The sequence below is a fragment of the Vidua macroura genome, chromosome 14 (assembly GCF_024509145.1).
Source record: "Vidua macroura isolate BioBank_ID:100142 chromosome 14, ASM2450914v1, whole genome shotgun sequence".
Lineage (NCBI taxonomy): Eukaryota > Metazoa > Chordata > Aves > Passeriformes > Viduidae > Vidua > Vidua macroura.
Genome location: NC_071584.1, coordinates 19,674,758 through 19,699,536, shown reverse-complemented (window position 1 = coordinate 19,699,536; position 24,779 = coordinate 19,674,758). Strand labels below are relative to the sequence as shown.

At 40.8% G+C, this 24,779-nt stretch overlaps 1 protein-coding gene across 1 annotated transcript in view; it reads right to left on the bottom strand.

The window, feature by feature from the left end:
- Nucleotides 1-24,779, bottom strand: part of DIAPH2 (diaphanous related formin 2) — a 174,623-nt gene that overhangs the window by 115,678 nt on the left and 34,166 nt on the right. Inside the window, exons 12-18 of the mRNA XM_053989875.1 lie at nucleotides 24,531-24,649; nucleotides 23,485-23,601; nucleotides 22,825-22,943; nucleotides 22,472-22,536; nucleotides 21,744-21,848; nucleotides 19,496-20,128; nucleotides 16,941-17,055 (exon numbers count right to left, since the gene is read on the bottom strand). Coding sequence (XP_053845850.1) covers nucleotides 16,941-17,055; nucleotides 19,496-20,128; nucleotides 21,744-21,848; nucleotides 22,472-22,536; nucleotides 22,825-22,943; nucleotides 23,485-23,601; nucleotides 24,531-24,649 — 1,273 coding nt within the window. The remainder of the gene's footprint in view (nucleotides 1-16,940; nucleotides 17,056-19,495; nucleotides 20,129-21,743; nucleotides 21,849-22,471; nucleotides 22,537-22,824; nucleotides 22,944-23,484; nucleotides 23,602-24,530; nucleotides 24,650-24,779) is intronic.

Below are 24,779 nucleotides of genomic sequence, written 5' to 3'. Positions count from 1 at the left end.
TTCTCTGAGCACTATTTTTTGCTGCACTGTAATGAGCCATCATGGGTTTAATTACAGGTATTTCCTAAGGAAAAAATGTTAATTTTTAGTGTGAAGAGTAACATAAAACCTCAGTTTCAATCTTTTTAATAAAAAAAAACAAAAGAATGTAGAAACCAGGTATTTGTCTCCTTACATGCATTACCACCAGGAAAACATCTGGCACAAAGGAATTCTGCTGGGTTTATAGCCCTGAATAATCACTTTATTTTGGACATGCTCATGCCAGCACTAACTGAGCCAGTACCAGGCAGTGCCCTCAGCCCCAGCTACCTCTAAAGAGCTTAAATCAGAGAAAAGTGAACAAAAAAAAAAAGTTTCAACAACAAAGCAACACTTGCTCTCCCCTTGCCTTCGCTTCCCTGCAGGCCTGCCACGAGCAGCTGGCGTGGGGCTTGTCCCAGCCCTGAGCCAGCCATCAGCAGACACCCCCAGCATCCCCCAGCACTGACCCCCAGCTGCAGGGAGCTCCTTCTGAAACCCCCAAGTGACTCTGCAGCCAGTAAGCAGGCCCTAATCACTAATTGCTCTCAATTAAACAAGGAAATAAAGACTAGGTGCTCAACAACACAAACAAAAAACCCCCCAAGAGTTAAAAATTAGCTGTCCCATGGGGAGGCAACAAACATTTTGAGTTCTGTTCTATCACAGCAGAGAGAAAGCCTGGGCTGGTGTCTGCTGAGACAGGTGAGAAGAGGGATTCCAGAAGATGAGTGACCTACTGCAAACTTGATCTGTCAAGAGTCAAACCCTGCAGACCTCCATGGATCGAGTCTTTAAAGCACTGCACACCACAAACAGGGCCCCAGGCTTGTCTCAGGAGCTGGGAGCACCAAAGACAAACCTGCAGAAAACACACACCCAGCTCCTTGACTTGCAGACTGCAGAAGTAACAGGTTAAAAGAAAACAAGTGTAACAAATGGTTTTGTTACCAAATATCACCTCACAGAAAGGAAACTTTCTTCTTACAGCGGTAATTCACACACGTCAGAAAGAGCAAGGGACAAACACCTCTGCAAGAAGAGTTCAAGGGCAATGCAAAACAGGTATGAAGTTATTCAGCTGCTACAGTACCAAACAAGGAAAAGTAGTTTGGGGTTTAAACACAATATTTTATAAGCAGACACGCAGAGGGTGAGCTGAGGCAGAATTCACAACAGGAACTCTGCCTGTACAGGGCACAGAAGGAGTTTTCCTTGTCACCCCTCCTCACCTGTGCGCAGGTGCACTCCTCTACTGGCTGTAAAATCAGGAACTACATTTAAACCACAGCAGATCACACATTCCAAAGGTAACAAACCACAGCTACTCTGACCTACTCAGGCCTGAAGGGCTGCACCACCACTGCTTATAGATCATCCATTTAACAAACATCAGATGTTTGGGGTAGATGAATTTTTTTCTACTTAAAAAGGGCCAGAGGAAATGTCCTTTCCAAAAAGTTCTCTCTTCCCACACATGAGACTTCAAAGTTCACTTCATGCCAATTGACAAAAACCAGAGAAACACCAGAACCAGATGCTTATGTGAGTGCACTAAAGTCCAATACAGCATCAACACCCATCTTACCAAGCCCAAATTTGCAGGCAGAAAGAGACACTACTAAAATTTCAAGATGAGGCAGCACCTAGAATCTCTCCACCACCATTCCAGCCATGCTTGAGATGACATGGAGCATCAGAGAGCTCCCCAAAGCTCATCTCTCTTCTACCAGAGGCTCTGCTCACACAACCCATTGCAGCAGTGATTCAACTGTAACACAGCCACGGATTATGGAATTTGGAAAAATAATTAACTCAATTAAAAATATACTTGATACTTTCCAGAAGTCAACACACCATTGCTGACCAACCTCCCGCCCCTAGTCAGGCTCTCCTTTCACAAGTGCCTGCTCAAAGATAAGACACTTTTTGGTTTGATGCCACAGAACCAAAGGGAGAGATGAAAGAAGGATTTTATAGCAGACAGCACAGGGCAGCTCAGAAAAGCAAGATGAAAAATCAATCTGGAAGCTAAAGCAGCTGTATTACTTCATACAGACCTTGGAGCTCAGTGCTGTGATTGTTCATTACAGCACTTTGATAATGGTACTGGCTTAGATCTTCATTCAAAATCAGCCTTTTTCCAAACCAACAAGTCTTACAGACAGCACCAAGAGCTGGTGCTGCCATACCCAGGTTTCCATGCCAGAAATGGTCAGAGTTTAAAACCAAAGGTGCAGCAGAGGGGACTCTCCCTTACTCTCTGACCACTGCTGATGAAGCAACAGAACCCTGAGAGGAAGAGGTCAGCTCAGCTCGGGAGCAGTGAGTGTGTTCTGCTGAGCCACTCGTGCAGAATTGCCTCACACTATTTAGACCTGTAGAAGGTTTTGGGTGGGCTTTTCTCTATACTTGACCTCAGACAGACAGAAGAGGGAAAGGGAAGGAGAGCCACCATGACAAAGCCAGAGGAGAGCCCGTGCCAGCTTCAGCACACACATACAAACACCAGCACTACATAACTAACTTTTTCCTAATTTAGAGCTCTATTAATTTAGCACCAATACATTTGTTTATCAGTGTGGGAGGGAAAAAGCTGATGCAAGAAGCTGCAAGGCGTTGTTTGCTGTTGATCTGACATTTCCCAGCGCATGGGCAGCTCCAGCTGTGCCTTCAGTGAGACCTTCAGCTGGGAACTCTTCTAATCCCACTGCAAGTGCCCTGCTTGAAACCCTCCAAACCCAGCTAGGGCGTACAAAACCCTAAACAAAACGTTACGTAAGCTTAAAACACATTAAGCAAGGCTAATGATAGTCATGGCAAAGAACATACACAAACAGGCTGAAATACTTTAGAGACTTAATTAGGAAAAAATCCTACCATCAGTACTTTTGTACTTGTACTTCTTTTACTTGTAGTAAAAAAAAAAAAAAAAAAAAGGAAGCATACATTATTCTTGAAAATTATCACTTTACACCTGTTCATTAATTTAGCTTCTGAATAACATTTGAAGTGGCCATGATTCGTTTTTTGAAATATATATGATTTTATTTAATGATATTGAAGCTGTTAAAACATTTTATTATAAGCTGAAATGTCCAGTCATATGAAATTCCTTTCTTTCTTTAAATTATCAATGAATAATTCTAATAAAGAATTAACAGCAAAAACTGTCAGTCATGAATATGATGAGGATGAAAATTAAAGGAAGCTAAAAAGGAGTACATTGAATTACAGCATGGAGAAAGCAGATATTTAGGTGAACTTTAGCCTACCTTAACCTGAGCCTAAGTCTCCAATTTCTGTCAAGTCTGTTCACACAATGAACAAAAACATCCTTATATTGTCATGGGAAATGAACGAGTAACTTCATCTTATTTCCATCTGGCAAGTGGCTTCCCAATTGCATTTACCAGCATTTGGCAGTAGAGGTAAATACACAAAAGAAATTAACTGCTTTGTTATTGCCTCTACCTGAGAGAAGAGCTGTGGCTACAGGAGTGCAGGAGAACAAAATTAAGTGTACATAGATGTGAACTACACACACAAGAGTAGACTTGAGCAGCTGAAAGTAATAATTACATTGAATTTATGCCCCTCCCAAAAAAACCTCCTGATGTGATATGACTTGGTAGAAAAATGAAATAAAGAGCTAGGAATGCCACCAAAAGATTAGAAAGTAATTTGTAGCAGAGAAGTGCAGCAAATTCTGTTGCAACACAATAAAACTTCTCAAAGTCTGGCTAAATTGATCACCTTGGAATGCTGCAGATATTCTCCCATTTCTGTGCTGTTCCTAGAGGCACTCAGGAATGGAAATAAAAGTCGAATGAAGGGGAGAAGGAGGCAAGTCAAACACAAAGAAGGCTCAAATTTGCAGTTGTTCTCTTCCCTCAGCAATAAACGCACCCCGAGGGTGTCCCTTGGTGTGCCCACAGCATTCCCAGGCTGGAATGACCCAGGGAATGGGACAGGGAGCTGAGCTGGGGCACATGTGGGCTGACCTTCCTGCAGCCAGCTGTGAGAACAGATGGACACCTGCAGGAACAGGTGAACCACGCCCAAGCTCTGGCTGCAGGCAGCAGAATGGACTCTGACAAAGTCTGTGTGCTCAAGCCAAACTGCACAAAACCTGCTGATCACCAGCAAGTCCAAACGTGCCCATGGGCTCGTGGAATGGTTCGGGTTGGAAAAGCCCTCCAAGATCCCACAGGCCAAGCAGCACGTTCAGCACCACGTGCTCAAGTGCCACATCCAGGTGGTTCTGAACACCTCCAGGATGCCCATTTCCCTGGGCAGCTTGAGTCACTGCTTCACAACCCGTTCTGTGGAGACGTTTTTCCTGAGATGCAACCCAAACCTCCCCTGCTGCAACCCAATGTGGATATTCTCAGCTCAGTCAGAGAGAAAGAGAAAGGTTTTCTAACCAGGCAAGAGCCTGGGAAACAGTTGGGAAAGAATGTAAATAATTCTCTGATCTATCTTGTTATTCACATTGTTTATAGATATGTTCTGCTACCGTGTGTCATTCACTGCACACCAATGGTGTGACACGTTTTCATTCTAAGACCAATGAAATTAGTCTTCTCAATGTTCTCTATATATAGAGCAGTACATGTGAAATAAATCAGAGCTCATTTTCTTTGCCTTCTGATCTGGAGTTCTCTGTTCCCGTCCTGCTCAACAGCGACAACCCAAAGCCGTTTCCTCTGCTCCTGTCCCTTGTCACCTGCAGAAGCAGAGCCCTGGTGCTGGCAGCAAGGAGAAAGGCACAGTGCAAGCTCAACAGAGCAGTGACCAAGGAGCAACTCCCTCACCAGTCCTGCATCCAGTGACAGAGAACATTCAGAGGATCCCAGAGGAGAGGCTCTGGCAGAGGCCACCGTTCTCACAGCTGAAGGCACACACTCCTGGATCCTCAGAACACGTGCCACACAATCCATGAGCTGCATGAACTGGGATTAAGGAGGTTTGGCATCCAAATTCATTTACAGCTTCACTCTGTCATTTGGGCTCTAACTTTGACAACCAAACAGTTTTCCCAAATATCCAGAGAGAAATGCAAGAGCATCAGCAGATGTCAGCCACGCCTCCTGTCAATTCAGGCAGCAGCTGTGGGATCTCATGTTTATTCCCAATGCCACCTGGCATTTTTCAGTTCACCTAAAATCACTCAGTTACCAATTCCTGAAGCAAAATTAATTAAGCACTCCTGCTGTCACTCTGTCCTTTCTGCAATCAGAAGAGCTCAATACCTGGTACAGCAATAAAATAAGAATTATTACAAAGCAAGCAATTGATCTAAAAGTGAATCTTACACTGAGCTCTCAAGATAAAAAAATAAAACTAACAGGGAGGAAAAAACATGGAACCTCTTGCAATCTTGTATGTTTTTTGCCTAATTAATGTAATCAAGCTGAAGGAAGTGGCATCAACCCAACAAATTATGCTCAGTGGAAGAATAAAAGAGATCATAACTTAGTTTTACAAATTAGTTTTGCAAAAAAGAAGTAACAGGGGATCTGTACTCTTATTAATTGTTCTTATAATTGATTGCTACTTTATTCGACCACCAAATTTAATGACTACTATTAATTTCACATGAAATATTCCTTGCTCTGTTAAAATTGCCCTAAAATGATTGTAAATAGTCTAATTGTCAATCTCTAGAAAGAAATTGTGCAGCAATGTTGTACAGCTAAAGTGGACTCAATTACCCACTCTGTACTGGGATGGCTTTCACCTTTCTGTCAACAGCATCAAGGAGATGCCTGGGCCACAAAAAAATCCAAAAAAAGGCAACAACCCAAACAACTCCTCTCCCCATGCACACACAGAAAATCCCAAACACACCCACACCCGATTTCACAACTGGCTTTGCCTGTGGAAGATGCTGCGAGACAGTAAAAGCAAATATTGACAATTCACGACACACAAGTGGCCACAGAAATGCAGAGGAACATCAGAAATCAAACAACAGCAGGCAAATGAGGATTAAACTGAAAATATCCTCCGTGGGCCCCATTTACAGTGTTGGTGCTGTAAGAAGCTGGAATAAAACCCAGTGGCCTTTTCCATGACCTCTCCTCTCCTGCTTTCCCATGAACACTGAAATGAAGAAGTGTTGTTATTGGACATGAAATGACTACACAGAAGTTTAGTAAGTGCAGAAGAGAAAAAGATCCAGTTTTATTCAAACATCTGGTATTTATAGAATTCTAAAGGTGATTGTGGATTGGAGGATGGAATTACTACTTTAACTACACGGGTTAAAAATCAATTCATTATTTTTCTCTACCTACAGAGAAATATGTGAACTATTCTATTTATACATCAAATTGTGTGGGAACTTTGACTCTCAAATATGTAAACATTATTAGAAGGCTAAAGAAGTTTTATGAGAACTTTAAAACTTTGAAAAGAGCTATAAAAGAAAACTTAATACTTTTAAAAATCAGGGCAACAAAGAAGGGCTCAGGACTGTGCATCCGCTTTGTGCCTGGCCCAGGAGAGCCATCCCTGCATTTCTGAACTCCCACAGGAAGTTTTCATGTGGGGGAGAGAAGATGTTTGCCTGTGTAAATAAAATGCTGCCCATAATAGCATTTCTAATTTCAACAGCCACATGGCCCAGCTATATTTTTTCCTCTGACATCAGGCCACCATCACCACCAAACAGACAGGACAGCTGTAATTATTTCCCAGATTCTGATGAGTTTTTTATCCATTCAATTCTCAAAAGTTAAAAAAAAAAAAGTGTCAAGACTCAGAAAAAGAAAGTCATTAAACTGCTGTCATATTTTACCAAGATTCTAACAAACTCATTTTCTTTTATTACTGTAAGAAGTCTAATAAATAGATATCTTTTAAATTATTAGTTCACCTACTGTTCCCCTTGATGAAGCCCATAAAAAGCTCACCTTCACAAACAAACACACTTATGGGAATCACATTTTCCAAAGGAACCTTCCACATTATGAAGCTAACATCCCAAGATCCAAAAATCCTTTTATACAGTTAATTAGATATTGGTGCTTAATGGAACACACTAAAATGTTAGTAAAAATGAAGTGATAAATCAATTTCTTCTATCACTGTGATATCTGACATTTAACAATCCTAACTATTGAAACACTAAGTAAAATACACATGTCCAAACAGACATTTTAGTATTCTCTTCCTTTTTAGAGCATTGCTCTATCAACAAGGTTTTAAATAAACATGCATGCAAAATACATAAACATACTGAATTCCAAATAGCTTGGCTTTTTAGTGTAATGTAGCCCACCCTGGTTATACACTCTGCCCTACAATCAAATATAAAATGTTACATTTCCACTGACTTAGTGCACAAGAAATTTAATTTTATGTTTAGTTAAAAGAATTCTATTCTCCCATTTGGAGTTAAAAAAAAAAAAAAAAGAAAGATTATCTGTTATTTATTGTTATAATGAACCTACAGAATTCAAAAAGAAGCTTTCATAGGCATCAGGGCCAAAGCAGAACTTCACAGGGTAAAAGGATCATATTAAAAATAATTGGCAAATGATCTGCCTTAATAGAGTCCATTAATTCCAGCAGTAAAATTCAGCACTCCATGAGGTTGACTGGTAAGCAGAGCTTTGATAGCTTGATCAATAGAAATAAGGATAAAATGCTGGGAAATTAGTCCTCCATAAACAAATGTTTAGGACTGTGGCATTGTGGTGGACGGCACCAAGTAAATGCAATGAGCTGCAGGGAGGCTGCAGCCCCTTCAGCCTCACCAACGCTGGGACAGGGCTCCTGCAGCCCCTGGAGCAGAGTCCTGTGGGGTGGAGCAGCCCCATCAGAGGGAACAGACCCCACACAGGCACAGGGAAGATGCACTGCCCCTTGGCCCCATCCCTCTGAGCAGGCACCACCTTAACAAGGTCATCCCAACAGCTCCAATATCCTGGGACAGCGTTTGTGGCATTCTGGTGTCACTCTGAGGAACAAACAGCCAGGCAGGCACTTGGTGACAACCACATCTGAGTACAGCCACCCCTCAGCAAATGGGGTGGACCCACTGATCATTTCTGGGTGATGGCCAGATGGGTGTTTTACTGTGTCTTCTCTGGGTCATGCACTATTTGGGTCTGCCCCTTTGGGCAGTCTCTGAAAACACAGAGAAATAAATACAAATTAGCTATTAATGAGACTTTCAATGAGAAAAAAAGGAGGCAGGAAACCACAATGACCAGAAGCAGGAGGGTTAAAACTCTGCAGAACAACACATCTGTCTGAAACACAGAGAAGTGCAATGGCACAGGTTATAAATGCTGAAAGATCCTGAGTTCACTGAAGACAAAACACAATGAAGACTTTACTGTGTGTAAAGATGTGACCTCTGGCTTGGAAAAAAACATCAGCTGCTGGCAGCTGAGAAGTATCTCTGTTTAATCGATTCTGTGTACATCCAGCAGCAGACATTTAATATACATTAACATGTATTTGCTCTTGAGACTGAGCAGCTGCCCTCAGTCACCTGCTGAAGATGAAATCCAGGGCTGAACCAGCCTGAAGTCAGCCTTGGATGGTTGTGTGTGTTACCACCACCCTAGATTCACCTTGGAAAGGCTTTCTTGGGGCCCAGGTACCCCAAAGTGTTGTGAACACACCCAGGTGCTCAGAGAACACACGGGCAATGATTATCTGCCTTCAAGACACACAAGATAAATTATTGCCACATCACAGCATTAGTCCTAGGGGACCTGCAGGGTACTAAATTAGGCTGCTTGCATTGTAGCAGACTAAAAATAGTGCAGAACACACAGCTCCCAGCCTCTCACCTTCAGCAGCAACGCAGGCTCCACTGCTCACCTCAGCACACTGTGCAGGCAGGATCCACTGCACATCCTGCATTTAGCACCTGTGCTCTGCTTACCTTTCATATGACCAACACAAGCCAAATTTGGCTGGAGTGATTCGTTAAGAAGGCAGTCTCTCTGTGCTAATGATCCAAGTCCTCAATGAAACAAGAAAAAAATGTCAAAGAAAACCTTGACATTTACTCCACAGGTACTCCCACTCAGAATGTGCAACTTAATGATAATTCCACACTGACTTTTACCATGCAGGCTTCTTGCTTTTAGAGACCCTTTAAGCCATGGACTTTTCACAGTGGGAAATTATTCAGTAGTAGAATTCTACAACAATCACATACATTCCCACCTGACAGAACAGAATAAAGCACCTGAAAGGAAGAAGTTTCAGAGATATTTCAGTTTCTCATGTTGCACAAGACCCAAAATATAGAGAATTGTAATTATGGCTTTACATCCATTTAAGATGATTAATAAGTAACTCAAAAAGCTGATACTTTTGTTATTATCTGTACTAATGCCTATGCACCTAGTATTTTCAATTTCTCATTGAATTCAGAAACTTAATAGCATGATTGTTAACTTTTAATCCTTTAGATAGCTTTTGAATGTATCTTCCTCCAAAGAACCCTTATTCATGTAGGTAACAGAACTGTCCTTGCTCTACTATAAATGGCAGAAATTCTTGCAATAGCAGCTATTCTGTCCCAAGCAGCCTGGAACAGCATTACAGGTGAAGCAACTATCACTCAGAGAAATGGTCCATGTCAAGAGCAGATGACATTTTTGGGGTTTTTTGGTCAGCAATAAGAAAGGAAAAAACAGTTTTGCACATAAAACATAAAATCCATGGAGAGGGCATAATTTTTCTACAAACACAGAATCACTGCAGGTCAGCACAGTGAGCAACTGAAACCAGGCCATGAATCAAACACATTTGTCAGTTTATGCTTCTGCAGGAAAAAAAAAAATCCACATTCTATTTCTTTTGATAGAAAGTAGATTTAGGAGGAAATGCAGGATGTGCTAACCATGGTTCTGCTGAAAGATGCAGGGGGCAGCTCTTTAATGCAGCCTGGAAAGAACTATTTTACAAGTAAGTCCATAAATTTTCCTTATAACCACAGCTTTGTTTACAGTGGGGTTTTATTTATTTAAGCAAATACATTGTTATTCCCAGAACTCTGCTGGAAGTTTTCAGCAGAGTGAAATATTGGTGCACAATCTATTTAATAGTCAGAACCAACTGTCCTGGTAAGTAGCTGGTCTGCTCTCCATCCTTTCCTCTAGACTTTTTATTCTGCCGTACTTCACTCAGGTCACAAATTCCCAGCCAATGTTCAGCTGAAGAACCTGCACTGGAACACTCAGCTGGAGTTTCCTTTACCAACACTGCCAGAAAATCTATCCACAGCTCCAACCACATCAGAGGGCAAAAGGAATGGTTTCAAAACCATTCTGCACAGAGCTCCTGAACACAGACCCAGAAGTGACCTCCAACTCATGAGCAGTGTATTTCATGTACATTTACAGATATCAATTCCTGCACATCAAACAGAAGCCAGGCTCGAGGAGAATTGCCACAGTGGATAATCCTAACAGCTCACTGAACAAAGGATTGCTGCCAAATCCACAGAATGATTTCATCATCTAATCACTGAATGGTTTGGGTTGGAAGGGACCTTAAAGATCATCTTGTTCCAAGCCCTGCCATGGGCAGGGACACCTTCCACTAGGGTTGCTCAGAGCTCCATCCAACCTGGCCTTGAACACTTCATGTTGAGAGTAACTAGATTCACATTAAATAGATTTTTAGAATATCTAACCTAAATTCCCATGAAAAATGCAGTTGTATACTTGAAGAGGAGCATCTTTTGCAGGTTATTTTTTCTGTTTTGACATTAGAGAAAGCATTCTTCTCAGTCTAATCTCTTTATTTATTCATACAGAAGGGGTTTTATTCTAGGAATATAGATTTCTGTTTGTTTAAAAACAAACAAACCCCATTGCTTTTTGCAGATCAACACAGATTCTTTTTTCAATTCAACTTCTGAATTTCTTTTTCATCGAATTCATAGAAAAAAAAAATACTCTCTGTAAGAGCATTATAGATCAAGACTACTTCATGAATGTATTCATATTTCATGCTAATTAGTCTTTGTACACAATCCCTGTCTCTGCAGTGCCAGTACATGTGTCTCTGTCCTCAGCTCTCATTAAATGTGCTGGGCTTTATTTGAGCACTGCATCACCCAGCCTCAATCAGACAGTTGGGAATGCAGAGCTGCCTTTCTTCCCCTGCTGGATTTTAGCAAGCTCATCCACACCAAAGCTCCAGCTCCTGAGAAGAGCGAGGCATGGAGGAGGTACAGAAGGTACCAACCACTAGCAGAGTTATCACACAGTGGAATTCCAGACTCCTGGAACGTGTGGGTAATGAATGTTTCTCTGTGTGTCACCAGCAGTGATTCTCACACCTCCCTAATGGGAACCTCCAACACTTTAAAGGTTGGAAAAAAATCCACAGAACCCATTTCCTTTGTAGGAAAAACTCAATGCCTTTAAGAGTTCACCTCCCCTTGGCTTTTCCTTATAGTCACAACTGCTGTTCCATCTTTCCTCTTCAAGATTTTCATTTTCATATTCTGAGAGTCGAGGTATAACAAATTAATACAAGAGCTCTGTGAGCAACCACCTAAAATATAACACATTACTAAGACAACTCAGTCACAACATTGTTATAAATACATAAAAGAGTTTTTTTTAGACAATACATGTCTGTCCCCACTCCAATTCTATTTAAATTCCCTTTAAATTCTTCTGGTGAAGCTTTCTGACAAAATTACTAATTGAAACTTGAAAATCTGAGCAGCAGGGGCTTTGTCACTAGTATTTTTCAGGAATTTTTCAGTGCCAGAGATTTCTTAACCAAAAGATGGCCTTGCAGCAGGCACACACACACAGGAGAGCCTCTCCAATCTCCGTTTGCCACGTGGCACTGACAAGGCAGGCGGATAATCCGTTTGTACCTGCAGTCACTGCAGCCACTCAGGAACCAGCAGGATTCCTCAGTTCAGACCCTTGCTCCTCAAGCCTCCAGTAGGGAGCTCTCACCTGTCCCAGTGATGTTCCAAAAGGGTTAAGCACTGCCAATTAGAGTAAAACTGAAGGATTGGCCTCCACGTTAGAGCATCTGACCTGGATTCAGAACAGACAGAATGCTGATTCTGAAATGAACTCCATTTCTCCAGGAATTGTGGGGAATACATTATGCTGTACCTCCAAGCAATCCATGAATAATGATAGCAGCCTTCAAACAGCCCAGACCTCCAACTATTTCCCACCTGTCTCTTCATCTGAATGCAATTTAATTCACACACGGGCTGTTTGTATTTGTTTTTCTGAAGGTGCAATTATTGCAGTTCTTTCTGTAATGCTGATTAAGAATGTCCAAACTTCTCTCTCAGAACCCTCTTATGGAACAACAATGCTCTGAAAAAACTCCAACTCTGCTGCAGATGTAAAGCAAGCAAGTTCCAGGAACAACAAACTGGAGATAGGAAAAATGCATCCATCTGAGCCATCCCTCTTGGTTCTTCCCCCTTAGGAATCTACCACAAAGTTTGAAAAGCAGAGTCCTAAGAGACACAATCAAAGTGTGCCACACTGAGACCTGCACTGAAATTCCTGCCTCTGCCCAACCCTAAAGCATGAGCATTCTGAAAGTGTTATTTAGGTAAGATGTTACAGGAAAAGAAGACAAACAAAAATAGCACAACTGACACTGAGCCTAACTTCTGAAAAAGTCTAAATAGATTTTATTTTTTAACCTGGGATATTCTTCATTCACTGTCATATGATGAAAACAACTACAGTTAGTAGGTCACACCAACAGGACATGTATTTTACATGGTATGTTTTTTCAAAATAAATTATGTTTTCTTAGTGACTCCATATTACAAACTACCTTTGACACAGAAATTAAGTTATTGAAAGGTGAGTGCATTAAAATGCTATTTGAAATAAAAGATTCAGAACTAATATTTATAATATTTTTCTCCCAATTGGAACTTTTGCTTTCTTTTACACCTTTCTGAACACTATACTCATATCAGTCCTGTTGTCCAGAGATGAATGAAATGGGTCCTGATGCTCTGGAAATAAGACATGGACTGTAAAATAACTCTAAGCATTTAATAATTTAAAAAATGTATATAAAATATATCAAAATACAGAGATATACATACATAAATCTATGCTAGATGGTAATAATTCCAGGCAGCAGTTTGTTTAAACCATGCAAAGCTTTTTTCACCCTTGAGTTTGAGAGTTTACCTACTGGATAAATCCAGTGGAGAAGAAAAGGAAAGTGAAAAATAGTAAACTAATAACTCACTCCTTTATGGTACTTTATTCTGTTGCTGAAAAACAACCATTTCAAATACATCCAGAGATGAAAACAAACCAATCTGCTGCACTTCTGTGTGAAACAGATATGAAGAGTGATGACCTAGGCGTGCAACCCAAGGAAATGAAATTCCTCTGCCACACAGCCCCGGGTGACCCTACACAGCACAGCTGATCCTCCTCTGCTTTTCATTCCCACCCTTCTGCAAGGGAGAGGCTGAGGAGGGCAAGGAACCAAACAAACTCAGCCTGAATCATCAGCAGACCAAGGGAGCCACCTGCAGTTTGCAATCCTGAAGCAAATTCCTGGTGAGTTCAGAGGTTTTTGCTCCTCTTTCTGTTGACAAAGCAGCTGAGCTAGTGCAACACAGCCCTGCAAACAGCAGAGATTTCTGCATTCAGCTGAGTCCTGCTGCCTCACACCTACAAATGCAGCTGTCTTAGAGGAAATCTGCCCACAGCTGGACCCACTGAAAGCTTGCAAATGTTGAAGTTCTCTGATGAATTAGATCTGGGCTTCTCAGCATAGCAAACTCAAAGCCATTTTCTAAAAGTACTAATTGCTGCTCCTTGTATTTCTAAGTCCCAAATGCAAATGAATGCAAAGAGTTTTCTTTCAAGTTTAATGGTGCACTGACCTATCATATATTCTTTATACACATTATTTATGTACATATCATATACATTATACACATTATACATATAAAATCAAAACCTGAACACTTTGTTCATGTTTTGTTCAATCACAGCTTACATGGAAGTTTGTCTTTTCTCTTGTCCCTTCCCACTCAAATTCCCATAATGCAAAAAACACAACTCAGCTATTAAGACCTTACTTCAGTTTTGAAAACATATGAAAAGGATTGTTGAGTTGTATTTTAAAAGTCTAATTGTAAAGCAACAGAACCCTGATGGAGAAGTTTTCCCTTGAGGCAAGTTGGATGGATAATGAATTCTGTATTGGAACAATCCCAGTAGTTACAGACTATTATGTACTAATTACTACCTTTACAGACCTACTGTACACATAATTAATTTCTTCAGAGCACTACTATCATTCTTGACTGGCAAAATACACAACCTAAATTACAAGAGGCAGAAATTAACATGATCCTTTAGGGAGAAGGCATTAACTTGCTTTGCAGTGTTTTGCAATTAGACCATCAATCAACCAGTGAGAAATGATTTGGATAGCAGCAGGCCCAGCAGTGAGTATTGTCACAGTCCTGAGTGTGGCACGTGTCACAGCCTGGCTGCAGGGTCACAGCACTGCAGCCTCTACCTGCACCTGTCAGGAGACACTTCAGCATTCAATTCTACATGGATTTAACATCCCATCAATTAAATAGGAGCTTTCTGACATCATATTCCAGCAAGCACTGAAGACATGACAGTGCTGCTGGTGCTCTCCCCTCTGCTGGTGGCCAGAGAGAAAATTTCATATCAGCTAAGGGACAAAAGCAACATTTGGTAAAAGAGTGCTTGCCATAAAATGACCTGCTTAAATGATTTTGAGGATTTCAGTAGGTTCTTGGCAAGAACCTACTTTAAACTAACTTATTTTAAACTGTTAATTTCAGTTGTTGGGGGTTTTAGGACATTCTACATAATTAAATCATACACACCCCCAACTCCATCAAAAAGCAGTAGCCCAGGTTTCCTGAGATGTGTAGCTCCACTGGATAGTAATATAATATGCAAAAATTATTAAACTTCACAACAATATTTCTCCCCAGAAGTACCACACCCCTTCAGCTCTGGCTGCATTCCTCTAAAGCAGACAGCACTCAAACAGAAGGCAGCTGACAGCCTAGTGATAGCCAACATTAAGTCATTTTTGGAGTATCCTAAACCAAAACTATGCTACATGAGAAAAAAAATCCCCAAGTGTTTTTCTCATTGTACCAAAGAATCATGAATAGCATTCAGAGGTTTAATCAAATTTCAGCGCTGCAACTTATAAATGACAAATTTTTAATAAATGTGCACACCACCAGTTCTTTCACTTCAGTTACCATTCCCACTGGCATTCCAAAATTCCACAGAATACAAGACAGTAAACACTAAGTCATCCAAACTGCTTTTGGCAATTGTCAGTTTGCTTCCACTCATGCCTTTGTTTGTTTTACATGCTGACTGAGCTCCTGAGAGAATATCACTTGCATTTCTAGTTGGCTTTTTATCACTCTCCTGTAATGTACTTGGAGACCACCTCATGAAATGGGAATAAAGCAAGAGGGAAATTGATCCCAGATGATGCCTGAAATAAGCATTTGGGACATTATGGAGCTGCTTAAGGTAAAAAGGGAGGAAGAACAGTGAACATCATTCTGTGTTTCCCTTTGCAGATAGCAGCTGCAGGAAAAAAGTTGCTTCTGGCATGCAATTCTTTGGGTCTGTGCTGCAACTAAACGCTCCAAGAGTCTTTTTGACATCCAGTAGGTTCTCAAGTTTAAAAAACCTTTGAACTCAGACAACTCTGCCTTTCTGCAGGAGTCGGCCAAGTAAGATTTTCATATTCTGAGTACTGTGCAGCAGCATTTTTAATGTGCATCCTTTGCTATGGCATCTTATTTTCTACAACCATTAAGTGAGAACCAAACAAGGAAAAATATCTGCAAGGCTATCAGTACACTAAGCTATTTGAGGAGTTTCTGTTGTTCCTAGTTTTACAACTGTGCAAGTATGTCAACAAGAATTTCTTCTCATTGGAAGCTGTCAGCTATGTCAACATTTCAAGAGGGTTTTTTCAGCATTTTTAACGAAGAAGCTTTTCAGGAATTCTGAAACATTTCTTCAGATTTCTGGTGAAAGAATTCAGCTCAAGGCAGAAGTTTGTCCTTTTCATTAAGAAGGGGCTCATGCCATTCTGTCATCTGCTGCTGGGCATTCCTTCCCTTAAAGGTCTTCCTGTCACACCAAAGGAAGTGACCAACTCCACATCATTTTAACCTCCCTGCAGTGCTAAGAACCAAGAGTCATCCAACTTGGGCATGGAAAAAAAAGTTAAATTACTGCAAAGGATGCTTTTAAATTACTGCATGGAATAGCTGAACATTTAGACCAGAAAGTGGTTCCAAGGTGTGCTACAAAAGGAGAATTCTAATGGTTTAAATTCACTGACTACTGAAAGGAATATACTGAAAACCACAGGAAAATATTGAAAAACACAGCCATGACCAACTCTTTGAAGAGGTTTCAAAAAGAATTATTCAGAAATAATTCAAGGAATCTACTCAAGAAATAGTTCATTACAGTCCTCTGAGAGCCCTTCCTGAGTTAATCTTTTTTTAACACTGTGTTAGTAAAAATTGCTGTTCTTATCCCAGAAATTCTCAGCTAGGAATAATAATGCAAATAAACATGATTTTAGGATCAGAATGTAAATTTAATTATAATTTCATTAAAAGAAAACTCACATCAGTCTGCAACATACAGTGAACTTTTAAAAGGTATTATTGCAAAAAGGTTCCTCCCCTCATGCTGTAAAGTGAAGGGGGAGCAATTCTTGTAATAGACTGTTATGCTTAATATATGTTTTAAATCATCTTCCTGCTATAAAACCATCAAATGAATTCCATGGTATTGCACAAAGCATAAAAGAAACTGCCATTACACAGTTTTAAACTTAATAAAAGCACAATAAAGAGCAAAGTAAGAATGTACCTTTCATTTGGGTTCCAAAGGTAAGTGCCAATTTTGCAAACAGCTCCGGGTCTTCAAATTTATCTTCTTCAGCTTTTACCCAAAAGCTGTTTTCTCCTATTTCTTGAGGCTCGATCTGAAAGAAAAACAGCATCTCCAGAGTCAATTAGGAGTGTTTTCAACAGCCAAGTTAAAATAAATGCTACAGAAGCTCTGGGAGAATTGGGCTGATGAAGCTCAGCCCCGTTCTGGGATGTTCTCTCCCTGCTGTTCCTGCACAAGCACGGTGAGCTGAGCTGAGCTGCCCTCTGGCCACAAATGGCCTTTGTGCACTTCTCCCACTCAGCAAGTTTTCCAAACAGAACTAATAACAGAGCTGGCTTTTCAAAGTGTTCTAGCTCTCTCTTGATTACTTTCTAGAGAGTTCCCCAACTCTTCAGCACTTCTTTTCCCTGCTAGCTGAGAACTGTATGGAACAACTTGCCAGGAAATGAACTGGCCATGGGGACCTTGCAGAGACTCAGGATGAGCTCTCTACTGGCTACACTAAAGGAAGAAAATGCTCTGCAATTCAGAAGCTGAAAGACAACTTGACTCTTCATGTATGACTCAGAACTGCTGTTCTGTTTTCAAAATAGGTTCCTCTAACAGCTTTGAACACATTATTATTGTTTATAAGTTTGTTTAAATGCCAGATAATTTCCAAGGGCTATTTAAGATGATATGCAGGGAATTTAGCAATACTGCATTTGTCAGCCTCACTCCAATTTCCCTGCAAAACCCTGGTCCTCCACCTTTCAGCCCTGCTTTACCAGCAGCTCCAGGGAAGACATTTTAAAAAACTACCTTAATCCAACACTAATGGGGAAGACAGTTACAGCAAAAGGGACTAAATGAAACAGTAAGAATTTTATTTCTCAAATGATGGCTCCTTAAAAGTGATGATCAAACAGACTTTCCACTTTCTCAGTAGGCAGGAGATCTCTGGCACTGTTCCCAGAGCTCTTAAGCAAAGCGTCCATCTGCAGCTCCTTCCCATTGTCACAGCCAGTGTTCACAGAGACACTTCAGAAATTATTCCCACAAATTCCCCAGTGGAACTGATCACAATGCAATTGGCTGCAATCACCAATATGTATTATAAAATAAAAGCTTGCTTCTCTCCATGCTTTCAGGACAGCAGTCTATGTCCCACAGTTACAAAACCCCTGCAGTGCATCCTGATCCTGTCCTTTCTCCCCAAGACACTCAATTCCTCCTCCCACAATGAAGAAGGAAAGTTATCACTTATCCTTTTACGTGGTTTATAAGAATTACAGAAAAAGTAAAGATTTTCAAACTGATTTTAAAATTTATTTCAATTAATATTCTAAAACCATGGCGGGCTGTTTTGTATCATTCTAGTTAAATATATTGAAAGTCTGTTTTTAAACTACAGCCCTTAGATACACTTTCAGATTGTTTGAGCACATCTCCAAATATTTTGAAATCATTTAAAATAATCGAAGCATTAATTCTTCTGCCAAAAGAAACTATAAATTGGCATGCTATGCATTTCCACACAGGCTCTCTCTCAACCTTCTGGATTCCTCCTCCAAGACTGGTGGGACTATTCTGCTCTTTCATTACCTCAAAGCCTTTTGACCACTCAGAATTTAGAGGAACTACACAGCATGGAATATATAAAAGTCCTTTCATTTGCCTTGATGATTTGGTGATTTTGGTACTTTTTCCTACATCAAACATCAACATATCTGTCATATTTTATACCACTAAAAAACTGCCAACCACAACTTTAGAATGCAATTATTTAATCTTGATAACAGCTGCAATTATCTAATTCTCCACATTATTTTTTTTTATATGGAAGGAGCAGTGGCTACACTGATCAAAAAGGGGGTTTAAAACAACACACCCCAGCACACATCTGGATGTTTGTACAAGTTCTCCTGTTAGAGGGACTGGATATACTGAGAGGCAAAGAATAACTGGGAACTGCTTTAAGGGTTCACTTGCAAATCAGATTGTGCTTCACTTTACTGCTCAAATAATGCTTAGGTTTTAAGATGGTTTTAAAAATTAGATGTGATGAAATACAATCAAGCTAAGACACTGGAAACTCATGATGCCCAAACGTTTCCCTTGAGCAGTCCCATGGCTCCTCCCAGTGGCCACAGCCCTGCTCCAGCACATCACTAACTGAGAACAACCAATAAATACCTGGGAAAAATAATCAACAAGTAACTTTAAAGCCTGATATCAGCAATCTCTGAGCTCACAGCAACATTAAACGTCACGAATTTAAAAAGCTGAAGTTGGTTTGCCTTGCTAGGTATGTGTGAAAGCTGCTTTAGAACGGTTTGGAGATAAATGTATATTTAGATAGAACGTGATGCAAAGCTGCTCTTGATGTTCACTGCACCTGATACAATGTAAGCTGGCTTCCTGGGACACCTGGTACAACAAGGAGCTCTGCCAAGATGAATCTCATTTAAAAATCCATCGCCACAGGGTACCAAGCCCCTCTGTGCAGTGCAGGAGGGGAAGGAACACCATCCCCACGCCTGCTGCCGTACCTTTGACCAGTTGATTCTCTTCATCGACACCTCCAGCTTATACTTCTTCTTCTCCTTCATCCCGTGTGGCAATGCTGGCACCACCGGGAAGGGGGCAAAGAGAGCCCCTCCCAGAGGGGGCGGCAGCGGGGGCCCCCCGAAAGGCGGCGGGGGAGGGACTGCTCCCCCGGGCAGAGGAGGAGGAGGAGGAGGCCCTGCTCCTCCAGGCAGAGGAGGAGGAGGAGGAGGCCCTGCTCCCCCGGGCAGAGGGGGAGGTGGGGGCACACCTGGCAGAGGAGGGGGCGGTGGGATGGCTCCACCTGGCAGAGGAGGGGGCGGTGGGGGAAAGGATGCACCAGGTAATGGAGGTGGTGGAGGGATTGCTGCTCCACCCGGCAGGGGAGGTGGTGGAGGGATTACTGCTCCACCTGGAAGGGGAGGTGGTGGAGGGATTACTGCTCCACCTGGAAGGGGAGGTGGTGGGGGAATTGTTGCTCCACCAGGGAGAGGAGGAGGAGGAGGAATTGTTGCTGCACCAGGGAGAGGAGGAGGAGGAGGGATGGCTCCACCAGGGAGTGAAGGCGCTGGAGATGGTGGGACGTTCTCACTTGGGAGGGCTGAAGGTATTCCTGGGACTTCTGTCAGGCCTGGACCCTGGAACACAACAGAGGAATTCCTTTCATCAGTGACAGGAGGCAGTTTGATACAAAGCTGAACCAGCCAGGATGGTTTTAGCCAATTGCATCTCAAGAAAGTGAGAAATGCAACTGTTCTCCTATTTAAATGAGAAACAATAACAATAGATTATACCATGTACCATAAAGCTGCCAAGTAAACTGAATAACCTAGCATTTTTATAAAAACAAATTGTTTCAATTTTAAAGAAAATTTAATAGTAGCAGTAACATTTAAGTGAACAGAACAGCATTTTATTTCTTACCAATGCACAAAACATTTATCCCACTTAGGATACCCCGGCAAGCTGGGGCATCAGAGATGAGAATAACCATGCTGAATTTTAACAACACTCATCTGCTGCTGGAAAATTCTCCCCAGCAACCAGTGGAGCAGCTATTGCAGTGTAAGAGGTCACAGGACCAGTTCAGAGCTATTCTGACATCTGGAGGGATGCAGCCTGTCCTGCTGGCTTTTGAATCTGCCTGAGGGTGCTTCTTTGGTGAGAGGAAGAGTAATCACAATATCCATTCTAATAAGTTCTTACTAATTAATAAGGAAGAGAAACAGCAGCGTGTCAAACCATCAGAGGGGTGAGTGCAGCTAAAAATAAGTGTGATCATATTCTGTGGGGAGTATAACACTGGAAAAGGGAAGAGACACCAGAATTACATGGTTAATTAACCAGTGGTCAGCATTACTGTGAATGCCCTGTCATGTCTGGATAATCTGAACTGTGTTCGAATCAATGAAACAGGATTAACAATTAATTGGACTAAAAGTACATTTTTTACTTGGCACAAGGCACAATGTGTTTCTTTGGCTCACAAGTTATAATGCAACAATTGCTGCAGAACTCGTTAAAACAGACTGTCACATTTCAGTGTAACACTGGCTTGTAGGAATTTGTAACAAACATGAAAATTGGCAAGAAGGAAGTAAGAACAGAAGTGTCTGTGTCTCCACCTTTGTGTCCAAAGAGGAAGTGAGATCACAGGCTTCAAGACAGCAAAAAAAAAAAAAAAAAGACAAAAAGGCAACAGGCAGACCTTGCCTAGCATTGAAGGAGTACAAAAGAAACCAGACTGAGGCAAAGGCACTAAATAATAATATCTGCTAGTTCCTAAAAGGTATAAATGACCTGTCTAAGATATAAAGCTGGTGTAAAAAAATAAAAAAGGTTTATAAAAAGTGTAAGAGTAAAAAATATATATATAAAACCAAATAAACACTTCCAAAACAAAAACTTTCTGCAAAACATACAGAAGCAGCAATGTGAAAGCATAAACAAATACCTGCAGGGGAAAAAAAAAAATCAGGCTGGATGCAAGACTTTTATAGCCTAAGGAGCATTTTTTTTCTTAATAAAGCAGCTACCTATGGCAGGTTGAACATACCACAATTTGTAAAATGTACCTCCATTAACTACCCTTAGTAACTTATGCTGGCTGCAAACCAAATCAATACACCTACAGCAGACATTCCAAACTCCACACAGACAAGTTATTCCGAGGCAATTTCTTTTCAACTCCTCCTCAAAAAAAAAAAAAAAATCAACTCAGCTGTGGAACTTAATGTGATATTTCCTTATTACCTGGGTCCGGAGCTGTTTGACTTCTGTCTCGAGTTCTTTGATTTTCTCCTCTCGTTTCTGCAGCTCTGCTTGTGCCTCTTGTCGAGCTGTGAACTCTTCATCAAACTGTAAAGATTAAACCAGCACAGGAGAGTTTGTCCAGTTTTGGCCACACCAGAGCCAGGAATTCTTTGAACAATATCAGAGCTGGAGCAATTGATGCACTTTAAAGTTTTTTAGCAGAATTTTTTTTAACACGTTCACTTTTGGTACCACAATTTCTTCCATCAACAAGGCAATGACAGAGAGCCACCCAAATCCAGCTATTCAGTACAGGTTTTTCCCTCCAAGAGAACACTGCAGACTTCTCAAACCAAACTCGAGTATACATCTATTGCAGCAAGTTTAAATTCATTAAAAATTAAATCTGCAATCATCATGTTCAAGAACATGTTCTGCTATTTGGCCTGAAAATGCCTAATAGACCAGACCAGCAAAAAAATACCAAAATTTGGAATTATTTCAATACACATCTCCATAATCATGAACTTCAGTCTACTGCAGCTAATATTGTACATTCATTCACTTTTTTAAGGTTATGCCTGCACTTAAGTTATTTAATTATGACTATTTCAGGACAGGAGAGCAACAAGTGGAATAGTGAGAGCCACTCTTTCTCAGTTTCAGCTGGGAAACAAGCTGACTGTGCTCCTGTCAGGATTCTGTTCCACACCATGAGCAGGACTTACCTTCCTGGAAAATTCTGCTGCTTTCTTTTCACTCTCTTCTACTTTAGCTTTGTCCACACAGGCATCTAGAATTTAAATAAAATACCACACACAAGTGAAGTCAAACATATCACAGCTCTGAGGTGCTTCCAACCATCACTACCCTGTGAGCCCATGACACAAAAGCAACAGGCACTTCATTTTTTGACCCTGTCTCATTTCATTAAGGGTTACAGCATTTGGTCTGGTACTCCACAAGTATACTTGTAGCTTACATGCATATTTCCAGAACACTGACAAAATTCTCAGTCAGTGTAAGGCTACACAGAAGAACACAAAGAAAAACAAGGTAAAACTGCTTAAACAGTACAAACCAACAAGATGTGTAAAATTGATGTCCATCCTTCCTCTGCATTTAAAATCTGGGTCCATGCCACTGCAGTGCAGCACTATCTGTGACACACATTCTTCTATGATCTTGTAATACTGAGGTCTAAAACAGGAAACATTTACAAGGCATTAAGAACATGAACGAGCCTTTATGCAGTCAGGGAGGGGGGACAACTAACCCCTACTATCTGAATTCCACAACTGCCAGAAGAAGTATCAAGTTCAAACTCTTATTTGTAAATATTTTGGATATGATGCCTCAACCTTGCTATGACACCATGCTGCACACAAGAGAAGTTTACACTGGAAAGAGCAGATCCAAGGCATGTGGGAGTATTTTCAATTATCAGTTGTACAACTTCCATGTTCTCTGAAGCAATGAAGGTATCAAATTGAATAAAGAAAAAGTGCCCAATGAGTTAAGAGGGTTTTGGGATCAGGGTGTTAGACCAAGCTTCAGGTCTTTGAAATAAACATGATTACATTTACCAAGATCTTTTTAGCACTAACATGGAGTGAAAGATAAATAAAACATCAGTCTCAGAGTGATTTTTTAGGCATGAGCTACTCAGCTTACCAAGGTGTTAATTTCTATTCTAGCCCCTACTTCCCCCAAAAAATCCAGCCTGGCAGCTGGCACTCACCGGACATAGTAATCGTTCCTGATCAGGAGGAAATGTTGGAGAATTGACAAGAAGTAATTTTCAGAAGAAGTATCTTTCACCATATTGTACAGCAGATGAAATACTTCGCTCACATCAGTGCAAGCATTGTTAAGAAAATAACAGTACTTAAAAACCCACAAGCTTAAACTCAGAAGCCCAAAAAACCCCAATTCAGCACAGAACAGCCACCCCACCCAAACACAGCTCCCCAGACATCTCCCATATTGTTCAAGTAAAACCTCTCCACACTTTGAGCTCCTATTGCTAGCAGTAAATATTATTTTTCCACTAAAATAGTGCACGGAATTTCTGTGCCCTGTTTATCAATTAGGGCATGTTTCATTATCAATCAGAACAATCATACTATAGACTTCATGCTTTAGAATCCTGTAAAAATATTTCACACAAAGCTGTTTCCACTCTGAGCTCAGCCAGGCTGTTTACAAACACACACTGCTCAATCTTTTTCATTTCCTAGAGATGACCCTTACTTGTAATTACCTGTTCTACAAAACAACAACATTCCAGGGCATTTTACAGTCCTCCCACTGATTGCCTCTGCCTCCCTCTGCTTCCTCCTAAAACCTGCAAGCAGCTATTCTGAACTTAGGTAACCTGGAATTTCCTGCTCCTTCACAGCTAGAAAAGGCACACATCTGTAGTGCTTCAGAACCTACAAGAAATTTTGTTCCTTTTATTATCAAAACTCATTTTTCTTCAAACTTATGATCTTCCACGGGTATAATTTTATCTCTTCATGTATTATGAGACAGAGTTTAGCTTAATAAATGTTATTTATGAAGAATTAATTCAGTTCCCAATGACTTACATTTGACATGCAAATTTAAGCACTAATTATCCAAATATTTTCCAACAAAAAAAAGCAACTGGAGAGAAATCTGCTCGACAAAGCCCCTGGTAAGACACACAGCTGAGACAAATAACCTGCACATAGAGCACTGTAATTTCCATTTAATAAAGTTCTGAAGCAACACAAGTTATAACAGCATTTCCTTAAAGGATATTCCATTTCAGCTTTGATATCATTGAGACGATGTGACAGTTCAAAGTGGTCTTCATCTTTGTTCTCATCAAACACCCTCAGCTGAATATCAAGCTCGTCATTTTCCTTATCTTTCAAGGCCTGTTTTTCAAGGTAGAGTATATCTTAATTTTTCCTTTTTTAAAGCAAAAAATCCCCCCCTTGAAGGACTGCATCATGACGAAATATAAGAAATTCACCTTTAGAACAGCAACAAGTTTTAACCCACTGC